The sequence below is a fragment of the Caloenas nicobarica genome, chromosome 3 (assembly GCF_036013445.1).
Source record: "Caloenas nicobarica isolate bCalNic1 chromosome 3, bCalNic1.hap1, whole genome shotgun sequence".
Classification (NCBI taxonomy): Eukaryota; Metazoa; Chordata; class Aves; order Columbiformes; family Columbidae; genus Caloenas; species Caloenas nicobarica.
In genome coordinates this window covers 4016006-4032149 of record NC_088247.1, presented here as the reverse complement: position 1 = coordinate 4032149, position 16144 = coordinate 4016006, and the positions used below count along the sequence as shown (strand labels likewise).

General features: G+C 54.1%; 1 protein-coding gene across 2 annotated transcripts; it reads right to left on the bottom strand.

The window, feature by feature from the left end:
• Positions 1 to 389: 389 nt before the first annotated feature.
• On the bottom strand, positions 390 to 15210 carry FDFT1 (farnesyl-diphosphate farnesyltransferase 1). Of its 2 annotated transcripts, XM_065631685.1 has the most exons (9): positions 15109 to 15210; positions 13834 to 13931; positions 8543 to 8726; positions 6912 to 7040; positions 5723 to 5914; positions 4541 to 4717; positions 3699 to 3851; positions 1748 to 2010; positions 390 to 922 (listed from the first exon to the last, which is right to left on the bottom strand). In XM_065631685.1, the coding sequence occupies exons 1-8, from the start codon at positions 15208 to 15210 to the stop codon at positions 1789 to 1791; spliced, it is 1257 nt and encodes a 418-aa protein (XP_065487757.1). In that variant the 3' UTR covers positions 390 to 922; positions 1748 to 1788. The 2 variants fall into 2 exon arrangements, with proteins under 2 accessions (XP_065487757.1, XP_065487756.1); XM_065631684.1 differs by having other exon boundaries at positions 390 to 2010.
• Positions 15211 to 16144: the final 934 nt, after the last annotated feature.

Below are 16144 nucleotides of genomic sequence, written 5' to 3'. Positions count from 1 at the left end.
GCGGGGCTTGTGTCGTTTCCTGAGGAGCCCCTGGGCATTGCCCGCTCCTGATGGTGCGGAAGGGGCTTCAACATGGACCAGGGCATCTCTGCATAGAGGGTTTGTGGGGAGGAAGATGCACCAAAGCGCTGGAGAATATCTGCAGCCACCACCCCTGCTGCCTGCAGTGCAAGGTCTATTAAAAGTTAATTTACTGACCTTTAGCAGTCACTCATCCTGTTTAAAATTATTCCTTTGCTTTAATGAGATGCTCCCAGTAGCAGCAAGGAAGCAACTGCATTTCGTTTGAGGGCTTGTAACTTGTGGCAGGGTGGGGAATTACAAATGTAGAAGAAATGATTAAAAAGAAAAAAAAAAATCAAATAGGTGAGGTTTTTTTTTTCCCAAAGAAAACTTTAATTAAACAAGACAGGAAGCTGCACAAAGTTTGTTTGAACAACAGCTTAAAACTATCTACAGGGGTAGTTGTGGAGTAGGGGTCCTCCCTCCCAGGAACGGTCTGGACATGGCTTGGCCTTGCCAAGGCCACCAAACCAAGCTCCAGGACACGGGCGGGCTGTCTGTCTGTCCTCCCTTCACAAAGGAGCAGCATTTGGGGGTGACAGGGACCACAAAAACAAAAATCCACCCTCAGAAAACAGGGCTTGCCTTTAAAGCGTTGTTTCCTTCTTGAAGTCAGTCCGGTTTCAAAACTGCAGCAGAAGCCTCTTCCAGTTCATGCCGGTCTAACCCAAAGCATCATCCTGAGCTGGAGCCAAGGAAACTGGCCCTGGCCACCCTCTTTGTGGCTCATCCCCGCAGCAGGGACCGCCGGTGCCTTTCGGGGTGGCCTAAAACCATCTCTCGGGGGACGGCGCAGCGCAGACCCTCACTCTCCTGCCTTGGCCACCCATCCCCTTGGGCTGCAGAAGGGGTTCAGACCCTACAGGGGTGCCAGATATTGGGCTTATCACCTCAGTGCCATGCAAACAGCTGCCATCTTCATTTCACCACCTCCCCAGCTGCTAAAATCCGCAGCTGTGCAAGCGCAGGGTGGCATCTGATAGGAGACAGGGAGCTGCAATAGGTGACGTTCAGCTGGGGGGGCGCGTCACAGCGGACAGAGCATCCCACCTCCTATGAATTTAACATTAAAAGGGCTTGTTTCAAGCCTAGCAGCCTCCTTCAGCACAGCAATAGAAATGTGGATTGTCTCTGCCTCTTTCCAGGCTGGAGCAAGTCAACCAGCCCAGGCTGAGGGCCAGAAGGTGGCCAGAACTTTCTCCCTGGGTAAGGAAGCGTGTTCCTCTCCTGGCTGAAGCAGCATCTTTCCAGTGGGGAACAGGCACTGGAGGCCATGGGGAAGAGGCTGCTTAAAAAAAAAAGAAAAACAACAAAAAAAAGGGGAGGCAAAACCCAGAAGGTTTTGCTCAGCTCTGAGCTGAAAAAGTGTCTCAAATCTTAAGCAACAAAAGAGGTAATGGGAGTTTCTATTTAAAACCATCCTAACAAAAAAAAAAAAAAAATCAAATTTCAGGTAAGCCATCCAAAAAGGGAAGGGAAAAAAAAAAAAAAATCAACCCCAAACAGTAAGACTCCGATTAGTTTTTGTAACAATCCAAGCAGATGACAAGGGGCAGGGTCCGGCGATGCCGCGCTGTGCCCCTGGGGCTGCGGCTCCCCGGCGTGCCGTCCTCGTCACTGTCCCCGGCCCCATGGCCCCCGCTGCCCGGCTGTCCCCTCTGGCAGGGGACGAGGAGCTTCCTACCTCTTGTCCATCCACCGACCACGTCTTCCCCCTGCCCTCCATCAGTTCTCTCCCGCCTGCACGTACTCCTCGGTGGCCTTGGAGATGGTGCTGAGGTACTGCCAGCTCAGGGCGGCCAGGAGCATGGCACAGGACAGGTAGATGGGCGAGTAGTGGTGGCGCGACGCCATGGGGCCACCGGGGAAGCTCATGGTGCGGATGGAGGCGATGACCTGCTGCGTCTTGTTGGACGACGGGTCCGTTCTTGGGATCTTCTGGTAGATCTGGGGATGGGGGAAGGAGGAGTTATGCTTCCCACCCAAGGTTGAGGAGACAAACGGGATCACGGAGTGGAAGGGGAAGCCTTAAGGGCTACCATGTCCTCAACCGTCTGCAACTGCCTGAAAGGAGGTTGGAGCTTGGAGGGGGTTGGTCTCTTCTCCCAAGTAACTAGTGATAAGACAAGAAGAAATGGCCTCAAGTTGTGCCGGGGAGGTTTAGATTGGATATTAGGAAAATTTTCTTCCCAGAAAGGGCTGTTGGGCATTGGAACAGGCTGCCCAGGGCAGTGGTGGAGTCACCATCCCTGGAGGGGTTTAAAAGGCCTTTAGACGAGGTTCTTAGGGACATGGGTTAGTGCCAGAGTTAGGTTATGGTTGGACTCGAGGATCCTGAGGGTCTCTTCCAACTGAAATGATTCTATGATTCTACAATTCTAAGAGGAACCTCGGTGGTAGAGCGCCATGGGGCTGCGAGGGGTGGCATTTCCCTTGAGAAGTGCACTAAGCCCAGCAGCCTCTTGAGGGCACCCTGCAATGGGAGATGGAACACACGGCACCAGCCGCGGTCCCTCAATCACAACTGGTGTTGCTGGGACCAGCGTCTCTTGCCCAGCAATCCCAGCTCACTGCTGGTGTACTGCAGCCCACCCCAAACCCCAGTGCGACCAGCAGACAGTGACTGCCACAAAATGGTAGAGTCACCATCCCTGGAGGGGTTTAAAAGGCATTTAGACGAGGTTCTTAGGGACATGGTTTAGTGCTAGTTAGGTTAGGTTATGGTTGGACTCGATGATCCTGAGGGTCTCTTCCAACCAAAACGATTCTGTGATTCTTCAGATAACCCCATGGTCTTTTGGGATCTTCTCTTCATGGTCTGCAAACCTCATGGCCTTTACAATACTTGCCTGCACGAGCCCCAGGGAGGTGTGCACTAGCAGAGACCCTCCTCTGGGCTAAGGTGTCACTGTCCCTTGTCATGGAGTTGGTCAACCTGCAAAGGGAGCTCTAAAAACATATGTTTTGGGGTCTCCCTGGTGTAAAAGTAACATCTTTTTATTTAACAACCCTCGCTGAAGTTGGTTTGGGGGCTTTTTTTTTTTCCCCCATGAATCTATCCATCAGATGTTCCTCCACGTGAACTTTTAACCTCTGCAGTACCCTGAAGTTGGGAGTCCCACTGCTTGAACCAGTGTATTTACTATTGGCCATGGAGCACAAAGAGACCACCACCAGATCATGCTGCAGCTACAGACACTGAGGAAACAGGACTGCTCGCTGGAGCAGCCCATGGGGAGGTGATGCAACATGTTCAGAAGTGTGTTGTGGGAAAGGTCCTCTGTGCCTGCTCTGTGACAGCTTTATGTCTTGAGTTGGAAGGGACCCACAAGGATCACTGAGTCCAACTCCTGTCCCTGCATAGGACAACCCCAAAATTCGCTCTGGTTCTCCACCAGAAGGACGGCAGGACCTCAGTCTCTACATCTCGACACGGGCCAAGGGTACATTCAAGGGAACACATCAAGCAGCCAGTCTGGTCCAGGCCAAAACCACATCAGGGTCACCATGCCCTGCCACCACCGAACTGACAGATGGAAGGAAAGGATTAACAGATTCACTTGTGTCCCCAGTTCCATTCCAGGAATGAAAACAGGAACAGACAGAAAAGACCTGAGGGAAGCCGCTCAACCTACCTCTTCCACATACTGGTACATGATGGCTTTGACAGCTTGTATGTTGGTGGCGTCCATCATGAGAGTGACGGCTTGTCCCTTCCGGATCTTCACGACACCCCGGAACACCTGCTTGTTGTTGTAGCAGGCAGCCAATGTGGCAATGGCCATCACCTACAGAGAAACAATAAGAGTCCTTACTGCATCGCGAGGAGTTTGCCAAGGGAGTAACCTCGGCCCTCGAGAAATCGAGGGCAAGACATTGGAGTGAAGCCACAATCTCACTGACAGCAGAAACACCCAGTACCAGGAAAGAAGGAAGAGATCAAAGGGAGGGAAGATAAAACAGGCTAATACCAACGTAATGCACAGAATCATAGAATCATTTGGTTGGAAAAGACCTTTAAGCTTGAGTCCAACCATTAACTTCACCCTGCCAAGTCCACCACTAAACCATGTCCCTAAGAACCTCATCTATGCATCTTTTAAACCCCTCCAGGGATGGTGACTCCACCACTGCCCTGGGCAGCCTCTTCCAGTGCCTGACAACTCTTTCTGTTAAGATATTTTCCCTAATATCCAATCTAAACCTCCCTGGCACAACTTGAGGCTGTTTCCTCTCATCCTGTCGCTTGTTCCTTGGGAGAAGAGACCAACTCCCTCCATGCTACAACCTCCTCTCAGGCAGTTCAGAGATCAGAAGGTCTCCCCTCAGCTCCTGTTCTCCAGGCTGAACCCCCCAGGTCCCTCAGCTGCTCCTCATAAGACTTGTTCTCTAGACCCTTTACCATAACCTGCTTCACCTCCAGCTTCTCCTTAGGTGGGCTGCAGACAATGCAGAACCACTTGAAAACGTAACTCACCTGGGGGATGGCGCAGAAGTTGAAGACGCTTTGGTTTTTTAGGCGGGATAAGTACGTGAGGACATCAGGGACGTGGTGGAGGGCGTTGGTGACGAGCTCATTCAGACACTGGACAGCCATATCGATGTTCTCTGGTTTGGTAAGATCTGAGAGCTTCTTTGCATATCTGCTCCAAACCTAGACATCGAGATAAGAATGCACAAGTTGGAGGGTACATTCATGCCATAAGAGAGACATCAATAACAGTCTGAGGTCTGGGAGAGCAACAAGAACCATCGGAGACCCACAAAAGCCTTGAAGCTTAATAGGCTAAAGAAAGGAAGGACAGGCTGTGGAGACATGACAGTGGCCTTCATATATACCAAGGGATTGTAAAGAGGAAGGATGCAACTCATCTCCACATCTTCTCTAGGCAGGGCGAGGAAAAGACGTGTCACACGTTGGGCTGACATCAAGAAATGCTCTATGAGACACGTGAACCATGTGGAAAACGGAGAGAGAAATTTTTGCAGAGCCTCAAGACAAGCAGAGAAGCATCTGCCAGGTACAGGCAGAGCTGCTCCTGCCTTTGGGAACAGGCTAGGTTCTCTCTTGAGATCTCACCCTGTCTTATTTTCCCTCATTCCTAGAGCCAGCAAAACAGAGAGGGGAAGAAGCTGCCCAACAAGTCCTTGGCAGTGTAGGGAGATGTCACCTCGTCCCCACAGACAGCTGTAGATAGATGTGGAACTCGTCAGCCAGCTGGCATTACAACAACTGTTACGATCAAGAAGATGCACAACCAACAGCAGTGACCTTCTGCAGCCCTGCTTTACTGCAGGGTCTTAACAAAATTACAGCAGACCATCAAGTCTTAATTAACTTTGATTTAGAGGGACATGAGAGACAATACAATTGTAGCTGTGTGCCTTCCGCACCCTGTAATATTCCTGAGATGGGTGTCATGGGAAGCATGGATGGTTCGCTTCATCCATTCCAGGTCTTGCACAGAAGTATGAAAGACCATCAACGGACACCAACAAAACCTCTGACTTTGGGGATTTCAAAGAAAATTCCAGCAGGAATCCTTCTAATGGGAGCATGCAACTCCCTGTGTCAGAGCAGCAACAACAGCACCTTCCGTCTTGGAGCATTTCCCATGGGGACAGAGCAGAAATGCCCCAAGGCAGCGTTTTCCCCCACCTCTCTGGGCCAGAACTCCCTTCCCTCCTGCTGGTCCTCCAGATAGTCACGGATTATGTTGGTTTTCTGCAGGAAGAGGCCCATGGAGTTCGCCAATTCTGTATCCTGCCCAACGATGGCGTCTTCTAGATCTGATGCAGAGAAGAGACGGGAAAGGCCGATCCCCACCAGCCCAGCAACGTAGTGACAATACTGCGAGGCACCAAGAGGGGAAGGGGCATCAAAAAAAAAAGAAAAAGAAAAAAAAAAAGGAGAAGTTACAAACAGCTGCCGGTTTGCCACAGCAGGTTTGACAAAAATGATGCTCAGATGTAATTTACAGTACATTTTCTGCAAGTTCATAGAATCACAGAACGGTTTGAATTGAAGGGACATTCAAAGCTCCCCCAGTGCCCCCCCTGCCATGAGCAGGGACATCTGCACCAGCTCAGGTTGCTCAGAGCCCCGTCCAGCCTGGCCTGGGATGTCTCCAGGGATGGTTCATCCACCACCTCTCTGGCCAACCTGGGACAGGCTCTCACCATCCTCACTGTAAACAATTTCCTCCTCATGTCTGGCCTGAATCGCCCATCCTTTAGTTTGAAACCCATCATCCCTTGTCCTATCTCAACAGGCCCTGCTAAAAGTCCATCCCCATCTTTCTTATCATCCCCTTTTATGTCTGGAAAGGCCGTACTAAGGTCTCCCCGGAGCTTCTCTTCTCCAGCTGAACCCCCCAGCTCTCCCAGCCTGTCCTCCCAGCAGAGCTGTTCCAGCCTCGGATCATTTCTGGGGCTCCTCTGGCCCCTCTCCAGCAGGTCCATGTGTGTCCTGTGCTGAGGACCCAGAGCTGGCCCAGCACTGCAGGGGGGTCTCAAGCCCTGCATTCTCACGTCCCTCCGAGACATCTCAGCTTTCCCACCCCCAGCAAACACCTCACCAACCATGTCCCACCAAGGCGCCACTTTGCTTCCAGCGGCCGAATGAATCACCCACAGGGGAACAGTTCATGCGATGAGTCACCCAACACGTGCTGGTGGGCAACACCAACAACCTGCATCATCCTCCCGTTACCGGCAGGACCAGCAGCCTCCCAAAGCCTCGTTCATCCAGATGAACCCTCTTCCCTACAGAGATGCTCTGCCTCCTCAGTCCCCATAGACAATGCGGACCCTGCTCGTGTTCAGTCCACTCCTCTGGGCTGACTTACCCTATCCCACTCGTGCTGGGAGTCCACCTTCTTCTCCAAGAACTCCGCCATGCCCACACCCATCTTGCGGCAGATGTCCGAAATCACATCCTGGTAGACCTTTGACAGGTTCCTGAACTCCATGGAGATCTGCAGCACGAACCACCACAAGCGGGGAAAAAAAAAAAAAAAAAAAAAAAAAAAAGGAAAAAAAAGACAGCGGCAGGAATAAATAGCAGAGCTCAACATTTATTAAGAAATAATAATAATTAAAAAAAAAAGAAGACTGTTTACCAAGCTGTTATCCTGCCCTGGCTGGAGATCTAGGACAACTCCCACAACCAGGGGTGTTTCAAGGCCCCTAAAGCACAGGCTCAGTCTGTTCTCGGTCTCTGGCGGCAGATCAGACACAGCAATATCTTTGGGAAGGCTCTGTGGCCTTGGAGCGATATCATCTGGGAGTCGCGGGACAAAACTAGCTACGCTTGGTGCACAGAGTTGCTATTTTTTTTTTTTGTAATTTGTGAGAGCATCCCCACCACGCCAACCATGGGAAAAGACAGGGGAGGATTCCGGAGGTCTATTCTCCTCAGGGGACATTTTGCACAACTGGAAAAGCATCAAGCGACAAGAGAAAGCGTGAAATCCTCCTTCTGCGTGTCCAATAACATGATTCAGTGACTCAGTCGCTCTCACACCAAAAAAAAAAACTTAAGAGCGTGTCCTACCCTTCCCTAAACTGTGGAACATCGTGTTTTATTGTGCTGAGCTTCATTTTCCATCAGTGGGTAAGTACAGCCAGCCCGTGTCTCAGTCACTCTGTAAAATAAACGTATCAGCTCTGCTTCTGTCTCAACGGCTGAAATTCACTACAGAGAGAAGCACGATCTGCCAGTACACCTCTAACAAATACTATTAAAATCATCCCTGAATATGAACTCAGATTGCCTGAGCGACACATAACACACGAAGAAAGAACAACAAAGTGCCAAAAACACCTTCTCGAAAGCTTTTCTAATTGCACACCTACCTACACATCAAGAATCCCGTGAAACAGGCACCTCCTATAGAGAGCACCCCTCCCAGAGAAGGCACAGCCACTGTTATCCCAGGGCTGAGCATCAAAATTCACAGCACATCTCAGTTTTCCGAATGATTACCCCATTCCTACTGCTACAGAAAGCGGGTGGTTTTTTATCCTATAATCATGTCAAAGATCTGCACACAGATCCCTGTAGCTGTAGAGCAGATCCCTCAGGACCACTGCAAACACTGGTCCATCTATAAGCCAATGCCAGACAAGCTCTCCTCCTCTCCCTATTTATTAGGGGTGACAGGACACCCAGCTCAGTGGTGGGGAACAAATCCAAACCTCTCTCCACAAGGAGAAAGTCATTTACTCTTCCAACAGCGGAGGCAAAAAGCCACTTTTTAGAGCTGCCACTCTCCACAGCCAGATCACCGCTGGCCCACGTAGGCAATTGCACGATACTTGGGTTTCTCACTCCAGCTCTGCGTCCAGCCCCACGTGCAGGTGATGCGGCTCTTGCCAAGAGCTACGGGCTCGGTGGGGACTGAACGAGCTCAGGTGTGACACGGAGAGACAACCAAGGTGACACAAGGCGGCTGAAGCAACGAGGTGGACATCTTACCGTGGGGAAGTCCTCGAGCACCTGCCGGTCCTTCTCCTTGCTCTCCATGTATTTCCACTCCGGTTGGTACAGATAGGAGTGAAACTCGTGCAGCATCGGGACTTTGACATCTAAGCTGATGGTCATGTCATCTTCTATGGTGTCCAGGGCACGGAGAACCAGGTAGAATATACAGACGGCATGTCTGGGGAGAGGAGAAAAGAACAATCATCCCTTACTTGGGGTTGCCTGTCACTGATGCCTTGCAAGCTACAAGAACTTGCAGAACAATTCGCTTTCACATTTCAAGCAATACAGTACTTCAGAATGGAAAGTGGTGATATGAAAACCTTCCCAGCCCCACCATTGTATCCCAGTGTCTCCTACAGTCTGGAAACCAGCTTTGGTCAAGGGATGTCCACGTCTAATCCTTCTTCCATCAAACCATAGAATGGTTTGGGTTGGAAGGGACCTTCAAAGCTCGTCTAGTCCAACCCCCTGCAACGTGCAGGGACATCTTCGACTAGATCCAGGGTGTCAGCTTCCCAAGGGACATAAAATAAATGCATTAGAAACGTGCTGCTCAGGTCGCAGGAGCAGGTTAGGGATGGAAAGCACCAACAGCAACAATTCCCAACCCACCTTGGCTCAGCATCTCCTTGAACCTGAGGACCAGAGGTAACTCCACACAAACTCCTCATGGGCTGAGCGCTGCGAAAGCTGCAGCGCGACTGAGCTGGGTTGGGAAAAACGAGGTTTTTCCCTTCATACAGAGAACTATGGCATGGCTTTTGGCTTTCTAAGATGTGTACTGGGGAACGGATGGACCTGTAAGGTCTCCCTGGGAACTGCCAAATCCAACCCTGCAAGCAAGGCCAGCGCTCGCCAGGACCCAGAGGACAGAGCCTGAGGCCAACTGATTGGAAAAAATAAATGCAAATTACGGAAGAGGGAAAAAACAGGTGTACTTTTCCTATTGTTTCCCTTGCTTTGCACCCAGCATCCTTTTATCCTGTTTGGGAGAGAATAATGGGATCAACTTCCCCATCCGGGGTCCATATTTCTGTGGCAGAAGGAAAAATAGAAGTCCTGATGGCAAAAAATACCAGCTTAGACTCCAGGATTTATATAAAACAATCCTTGAGCTCTAAATGAGCACAGTGATACTTCAAGGGGATGATGCGTTTATTAATTGTTTGACAAATGGTAACTAGCTTGGACTGCTTAAGTGCTAATTACTAGACGAAAGCGTTGCTACCCTGGGATGACAACGTGCAAGCGGTAATTAAGCAGCCAGGGAAAACCAGCTGGCTCATAGAGTCAATACTGTTAAATTTGGTGTCTTTTCCCTAATCGACGGGTATTTAATACCTCCGTCCGTCAAATCACGCATCTGAGTGCTCAGACCAGCTCCCTCGTGCCCTCCTGTCCCTTTGCACGACTGAGTTATTTCATTTCAACTGGGTTGCAAAGGTTCCTCCGACGCGATGCAAGTGCCCAGGACTCCCACCCCATCCAGCAGCAACTTCCACCAGCAGCAACCAAGAAAAAGCAGAGCAGAACCTGAAATGCCATCCCAGAAGCATCTCTCATATCTACACTGTGCCAAGGGATAAGCTAGAAACACCTCCAGAGCCCAGAAGGGTTCAAAAACTTATTTAACCCACTTTTGCATCTGCATCCCTAGATTCCATCATATACTGAATTTAGCTCCATGGTGATTTGGGCAAAACAAAGGAAGAATCTTTTTTTTTTTTTTTTTTTACAACAAAGGTGGTGAGAGCCTGTCCCAGGTTGGCCAGAGAGGTGGTGGATGAACCATCCCTGGAGACATCCCAGGCCAGGCTGGACGGGGCTCTGAGCAACCTGAGCTGGTGCAGATGTCCCTGCTCATGGCAGGGGTGGCACTGGGGGATCTGGGAAGGTCCCTTCCAACCCAAACCATTCTACGATTCTATGAAATATCACAAAAACAACTCCACAGTAAGCGAGGTCTGCTCCAGTTCCCCACTTCTCTGCAGGGTTCCCAGGCACCACGGTCCCAGCTGGGCTCCAACCTGAGATCCATGGGGATGACAGAGGCCAACCAAAACCACAATCTCCACCAGAAAACATGCGTGACAGCGCTGGGAAGAGGACATCCCATCATTACCTCCCCTCTGCACAAATGGGAGCGCCCGCTTCCAAAGAGCAAGCCTGGTTCCATCTCAGGGCTCAAGCTCCAGCCCTGTCCTAGGTGCAGCTCCCCTCTTCCCAGGTGAGAAGGTCTCTTTTCTCCTTGCCACCACAGTCACCCCGGTGCCACCACATGGTGGTGAGAGCCTGTCCCAGGTTGGCCAGAGAGGTGGTGGATGAACCATCCCTGGAGACATCCCAGGCCAGGCTGGACGGGGCTCTGAGCAACCTGAGCTGGTGCAGATGTCCCTGCTCATGGCAGGGGTGGGACTTTCTCCTTGCCACCACAGTCACCCTCTGCCAGCACAAGGCTGGTCCTTCCCACAAAGCAGCTGAACCTGCAGGAATTGATCCCGAAGAGTCCCAGGGATGGCAAGACCATGGGGCTCCAGCACCATCCCTCCCCTCTCCAACACCAGGAGTTATGATGCTGGCTCAGCTGTCAATGAAGCTGCAGTTTTGCTCCACCCACCTTCCAAGAAAATGCCCAAAACCACGGAGCTGGACAAGGCCCTAGGCAGCAAGACGCATGGTTTATGGGGCCAAAATAAATAAGCAGGAAGAAAGCAAACATTTTAGCTCAACTCCTGGGCATTAAGCAAGCATCGCTCTGAGCACTCAATTTTCCAGCAGTCCTTGGGGAACGTGTGGAAACTCTCCCAGCAGCAGGGATGTGAACCAGGGAGCAAGAGCTTCACGCTTCTCCCAGCCTTCAAACAAGGAGGTTTCACTCCAAAGAGGCTGCAAACAAAGTTGTGGCCGGGGAGGGGACGTGGCTGTGGCGCAGACCCCAACTCACACCGAGCTCCTCCGACCAGCAAGCACGACAGCAAATATTAAGCAGTCTGTAACCACAGATCAGCTTGACCCCCATTACAACATCAACGAAAGCACTTCTGCAACACAATCCAGCAAAACTAACTCCCTCTGCAAGCTGGCTGCCTATTCCTATATTCTGCCTGTTTTGCATTTCCCTCTTTTGTCCCTAAACTCTCCAGCGGAGCTACTGGGCTTTGAAAACGAGCTGCTTCTGATCCACTACAGAGCCGGCTGTAATTCAGCAGCAATCTGTAATTCAGCGGCAATCTCTTCACAGCCCCGGGTTGCGAAGATCCAGCAAAAACATTTTTAAGATGCCAGGAAGGAGTTTCTGTGCCCTGAGGGTGGGGAGCATTCCTGATCTGAGCAAGCTGCAACTCAAGGATTAAAGAACAAAAAACACAGGCAAGAAGGAAAACTGCGGGAAGATCAAGGCAAACATGCCCCATACTGACACTGCTAACAGGTTTCCAGGTGTTCTATTAATTGGCCTATTTTTTTCTTAATTTCTACATTAGCTAATATACCAAGCATGGGGAAAAAAAGCTTAATTCTTGGCTCTGCTCATACCTTTCCACACAACCCCAGCCAAGCCGCTGAATTTCTTTGCGTTTCCTGTAAAACAGGCTGCGGACGACCAATTTCATAAATGATGGACAACAACCACGGGGCACTGTCCAAAACACCAAACCAGGGCTCAGAAACCCAACAGATGACCCAGTGCTCGGGCTGGCGCCTGCAGCCGCTTGGCAGGCTCACAACTGTGGCATTAGACGTGTCTAGTGCCACTCGCGGGAACCCCTGATTTTGATGATTAATCCATTTTGGGATTAACTGGAGAGAGATCTGCATGATGATATCAGTTATTTCTGTATGAATATAATATATAAAGCATATATATATATATATACACATATATATACATGAGGCTCTAGGCCAGCTGAGCTTTGCATCCTCTGTTACTATTACCATCTGAAACTTTCCTGCACGGCTGAGCAAAACTTGCACAGCAAAAAAATGGGTGTGCAGCAAGCCGTGTCTGACAACTGCAGAGTTTTTGAGGTGGCTGTTTCCAAACGCACCTTTCTGGCAGCGTCTGGAGCCTCGGTCAGCCCCGGATTTTTCGCTCACCTCCTCCCAGCAGCGGTGACACCTCCCCAGGGCCATCCCGAAGGCCATCGCCAGCCTTGGCACTGCCAGGACACATTCCCGGGGTGTCACAAACAGCACATGGCCAGGCGGCGTGTTTAACCGCCTGCTGGCCAAGCAGCTGTAGTGCCCGTCCACAGGCCTGCTCAGAAACCAGTTTTGGAGGGGGGATGAATTGCAGGCGGCCAGCTCAGACGTGAGAAATCCCACGTTGGGCTGTAGTGTGAGTCGGTCGGCCAGTCCAGCCCAGTGACTGGGCAATCTGCTGCACTGGGAGGGGGGGAAAGGGAGCTTCTCCCAGCAGCATAGCTAAAGAAATACAGCAAATTGCACCCACCACCTCCTGGAGACCCCCAGTATCAAGGGGACATTGCATCATTGCACCCACCACCTCCTGGGGAGCCCTGGTGTCGGGGGGACATTGCACTATTGCACCCACCACCTCCCGAGGAGCCCCCATGTCGGGAGGACATTGCACTATTGCACCCACCACCTCCCGAGGAGCCCCCATGTCGGGAGGACATTGCACTATTGCACCCACCACCTCCCGAGGAGCCCCCATGTCGGGAGGACATTGCACTATTGCACCCACCACCTCCCGAGAGCCCCCATGTCGGGGGGACATCACTCTCACCACCTCCTGGAGACCCCCAGTGTCGGGGGACATTGCACTATTGCAGCCACCACCTCCTGGGGAGCCCCAGTGTTGGGGAGACATTGCGTTCACCACCCTGTGGGCAGCCCCAGTGCTGGGGGACATTGCAGCCACCACCTCCTGGAGACCCCCAGTGTCAGGGGGACATTGCACTATTGCACCCACCACCCCCTGGGTAGCCCCAGTGCTGGGGGACATTGCAGCCACCACCTCTTGGAGACCCCCAGTGTCAGGGGGACATCGCATTCACCACCCCCTGGAGAGCCCCAGTGTTGGGGGGGACATTGCACCATTGCACCCACCACCTCTCAAGGAGCCCCAGTGTTTTGGGGACATTGCACCCACCACCTCCTGAAAAGCACTGGTGTTTGGGGGATATTGCACCCCTCACCTCCTGGAGAGTCCCAGTGTCAGGGGGACACTGCACCATTGCAACCACCACCTCTCGGGGAGCCCCAGTGTTGGGGGGACATTGCATCCCCCACCTCCCACCCACCCCTGTCCCCCCCCTCACCTTAGCTCTCCGTCCAGAGCCTGGATGACGGCGGCGAAGCTGCGGCTGGTCTGGTTGAGGTAGTGGTAGCAGGTGCGGAGGCCGCGTCCCAGCGAGTCCTGCGGGCAGAGCGGGGCACAAGGGGCCGGCTGGAGGCGGGGGGCGGCCGGCGGTGGGGCTGGGGGGGCGGCGGGGACACCGCGCTGCTGCTGCACCCCCCGCCCGCCGCCGCCGCCCCGCAGCCGCCCCAGCGCCCGTGGGGGTCCCCGGGGTGGGGACAGGGTCAGTGTCCGCTTGAAGAGGGACACGGCTTTGGTGCTGGCCGCCATGGGGGCGCGGCGGCGGGGGGCTGCTGCCCGCTCCGCCCCCCCGGACCGCCCGCCCCCTTAACCCGCTCGGTGCCCGCCCCGTCCGAGCGGCGGGGCCGTGCACGGAAAGCGCCGGGGCCGTGCAATGCACGGAGCTGCCGCCGTGCACGGAAAGCACCGGGGCCGCGCAATGCACGGAAAGCACCGGGGCCGTGCAATGCACGGAGCTGCCGCCGTGCACGGAAAGCACCGGGGCCGTGCAATGCACGGAAAGCACCGGGGCCGTGCAATGCACGGAGCTGCCGCCGTGCACGGAAAGCACCCGGGCCGTGCAATGCACGGAAAGCACCGGGGCCGTGCAATGCACGGAGCTGCCGCCGTGCACGGAAAGCACCGGGGCCGCGCAATGCACGGAAAGCACGAAGCCGGTGCAAAGCAGCCGGGACGAGCAATACCCTGAGTCAGTACGATGCAAACGAAGCATCGTGACCGTGCAACGCCCGGAGCCGGCGCGATGCACGGAGAACATCGAGCCGGTGGCACCGCGATGCGCGCCAAGACCTGGGACCAGCGTCAAGCACCTGTGCAATGCGTGGAAAAAACCTGAAGCCGATGCAAAGCAGCGGGCCTGCGCATCGCTGGGAGCCGGTGCGACGCACGCAGGGTACCGGCCCTCGGCAACGCGCGGTGAGGGCTGGTGCGCTCCGGTGCACCGAAAGCCAACAGCCGGGGCGATGCCCGGAGCCGGTGCAACGCCCGGGAAGCACCGAGACGGCGCGAACCCCACCAAGCCGAGCCCACGGGTGACACCGGGCCGTGCAACGCTCACCCACGGCAACGCCGCAGCCGCGCAGGGAGGTGACAGCTCCCTCCTCCGCTTCCTCCTCCCGGCCCCCGCGCCGCCGCCCCCCTCCCGGGCACCGCACGACCGATGGAGGTAGAGAAGCGCATCCCCCCCGCCCCCGGCATCACACCCCGTCCCGCTCACCGTGTCCATCCGCGGCATGACGGCCCGGTAGCCGCCCATCTTGAACCGCAGCAGGTGGTAGATGTCCTCGGGGTGGCCCAGCCATTTCCTCAGCAGCTCCATGGGGCCCCCGCTGATCCCCCGCCGATACCGCGCGTTCCCGCCGGACCCCACCCCCCCCGTTCCCCGCCCGGTGGTTAACCGGGATCAGGCGGGGCCGCCTTTGCCCCGCCCCCCCGCCAATCAGCTCGCTCAGTCCATCGCTCGGTGGGCCGGCGGTGCGCCTATTGGCTGAAGGGCGCTCGTACCAGAGGAGCGCCAGCCAATAGGAAGGCGGCGGGGCTGGTGTGACAGCCGCCGGCCGGCGCTGACTGGGTAGCGGCGCCCGTCGCCACACGCCGGCGGAGCGGGGGAAGCGGAGGCCCACGCGTGGCCCCGTTGCCACGGAGCCCCTCCCGCTGGGGCCTGTGGGGTCTTGGGGAAGGCACTACACCCTGCCCCGCCGCCACCAGCCCCGCTTCACCCCCCGTTTTCCCTCAGGCAGCACGCCGGGTGCGGCCATGCCCTGCCTGCGTCAGACCTCGGCGAGGTTTATTTGTTTGTGGCACGTCACCACCCGCCCAGAGTGGCACCTGTCCGGGGTCACCTTTGGACCAGCAGGAACACAGAACAGTTTGGGTGGTTTGGGCTCATCCAGTGCCCCCCCTGCCATGAGCAGGGACATCTGCACCAGCTCAGGTTGCTCAGAGCCCCGTCCAGCCTGGCCTGGGATGTCTCCAGGGATGGTTCATCCACCACCTCTCTGGCCAACCTGGGACAGGCTCTCACCACCATTATCATAAAAAGTTTCTTCCTTATATCTAGCCTGAATTTCACCTCTTTTAGTTTAAAACCATCACCCCTTGTCCTACCACAACAGGCCCTGCTCAAAAGTCTGTCCCCATCTTTCTTATGGGCCCCTTTTAAGCACTGACAGGTCTCATTACGGTCTCCCCGGAGCTTCTCTTCTCCAGCTGAACCCCCCAGCTCTCCCAGCCTGTCCTCCCAGCAGAGCTGG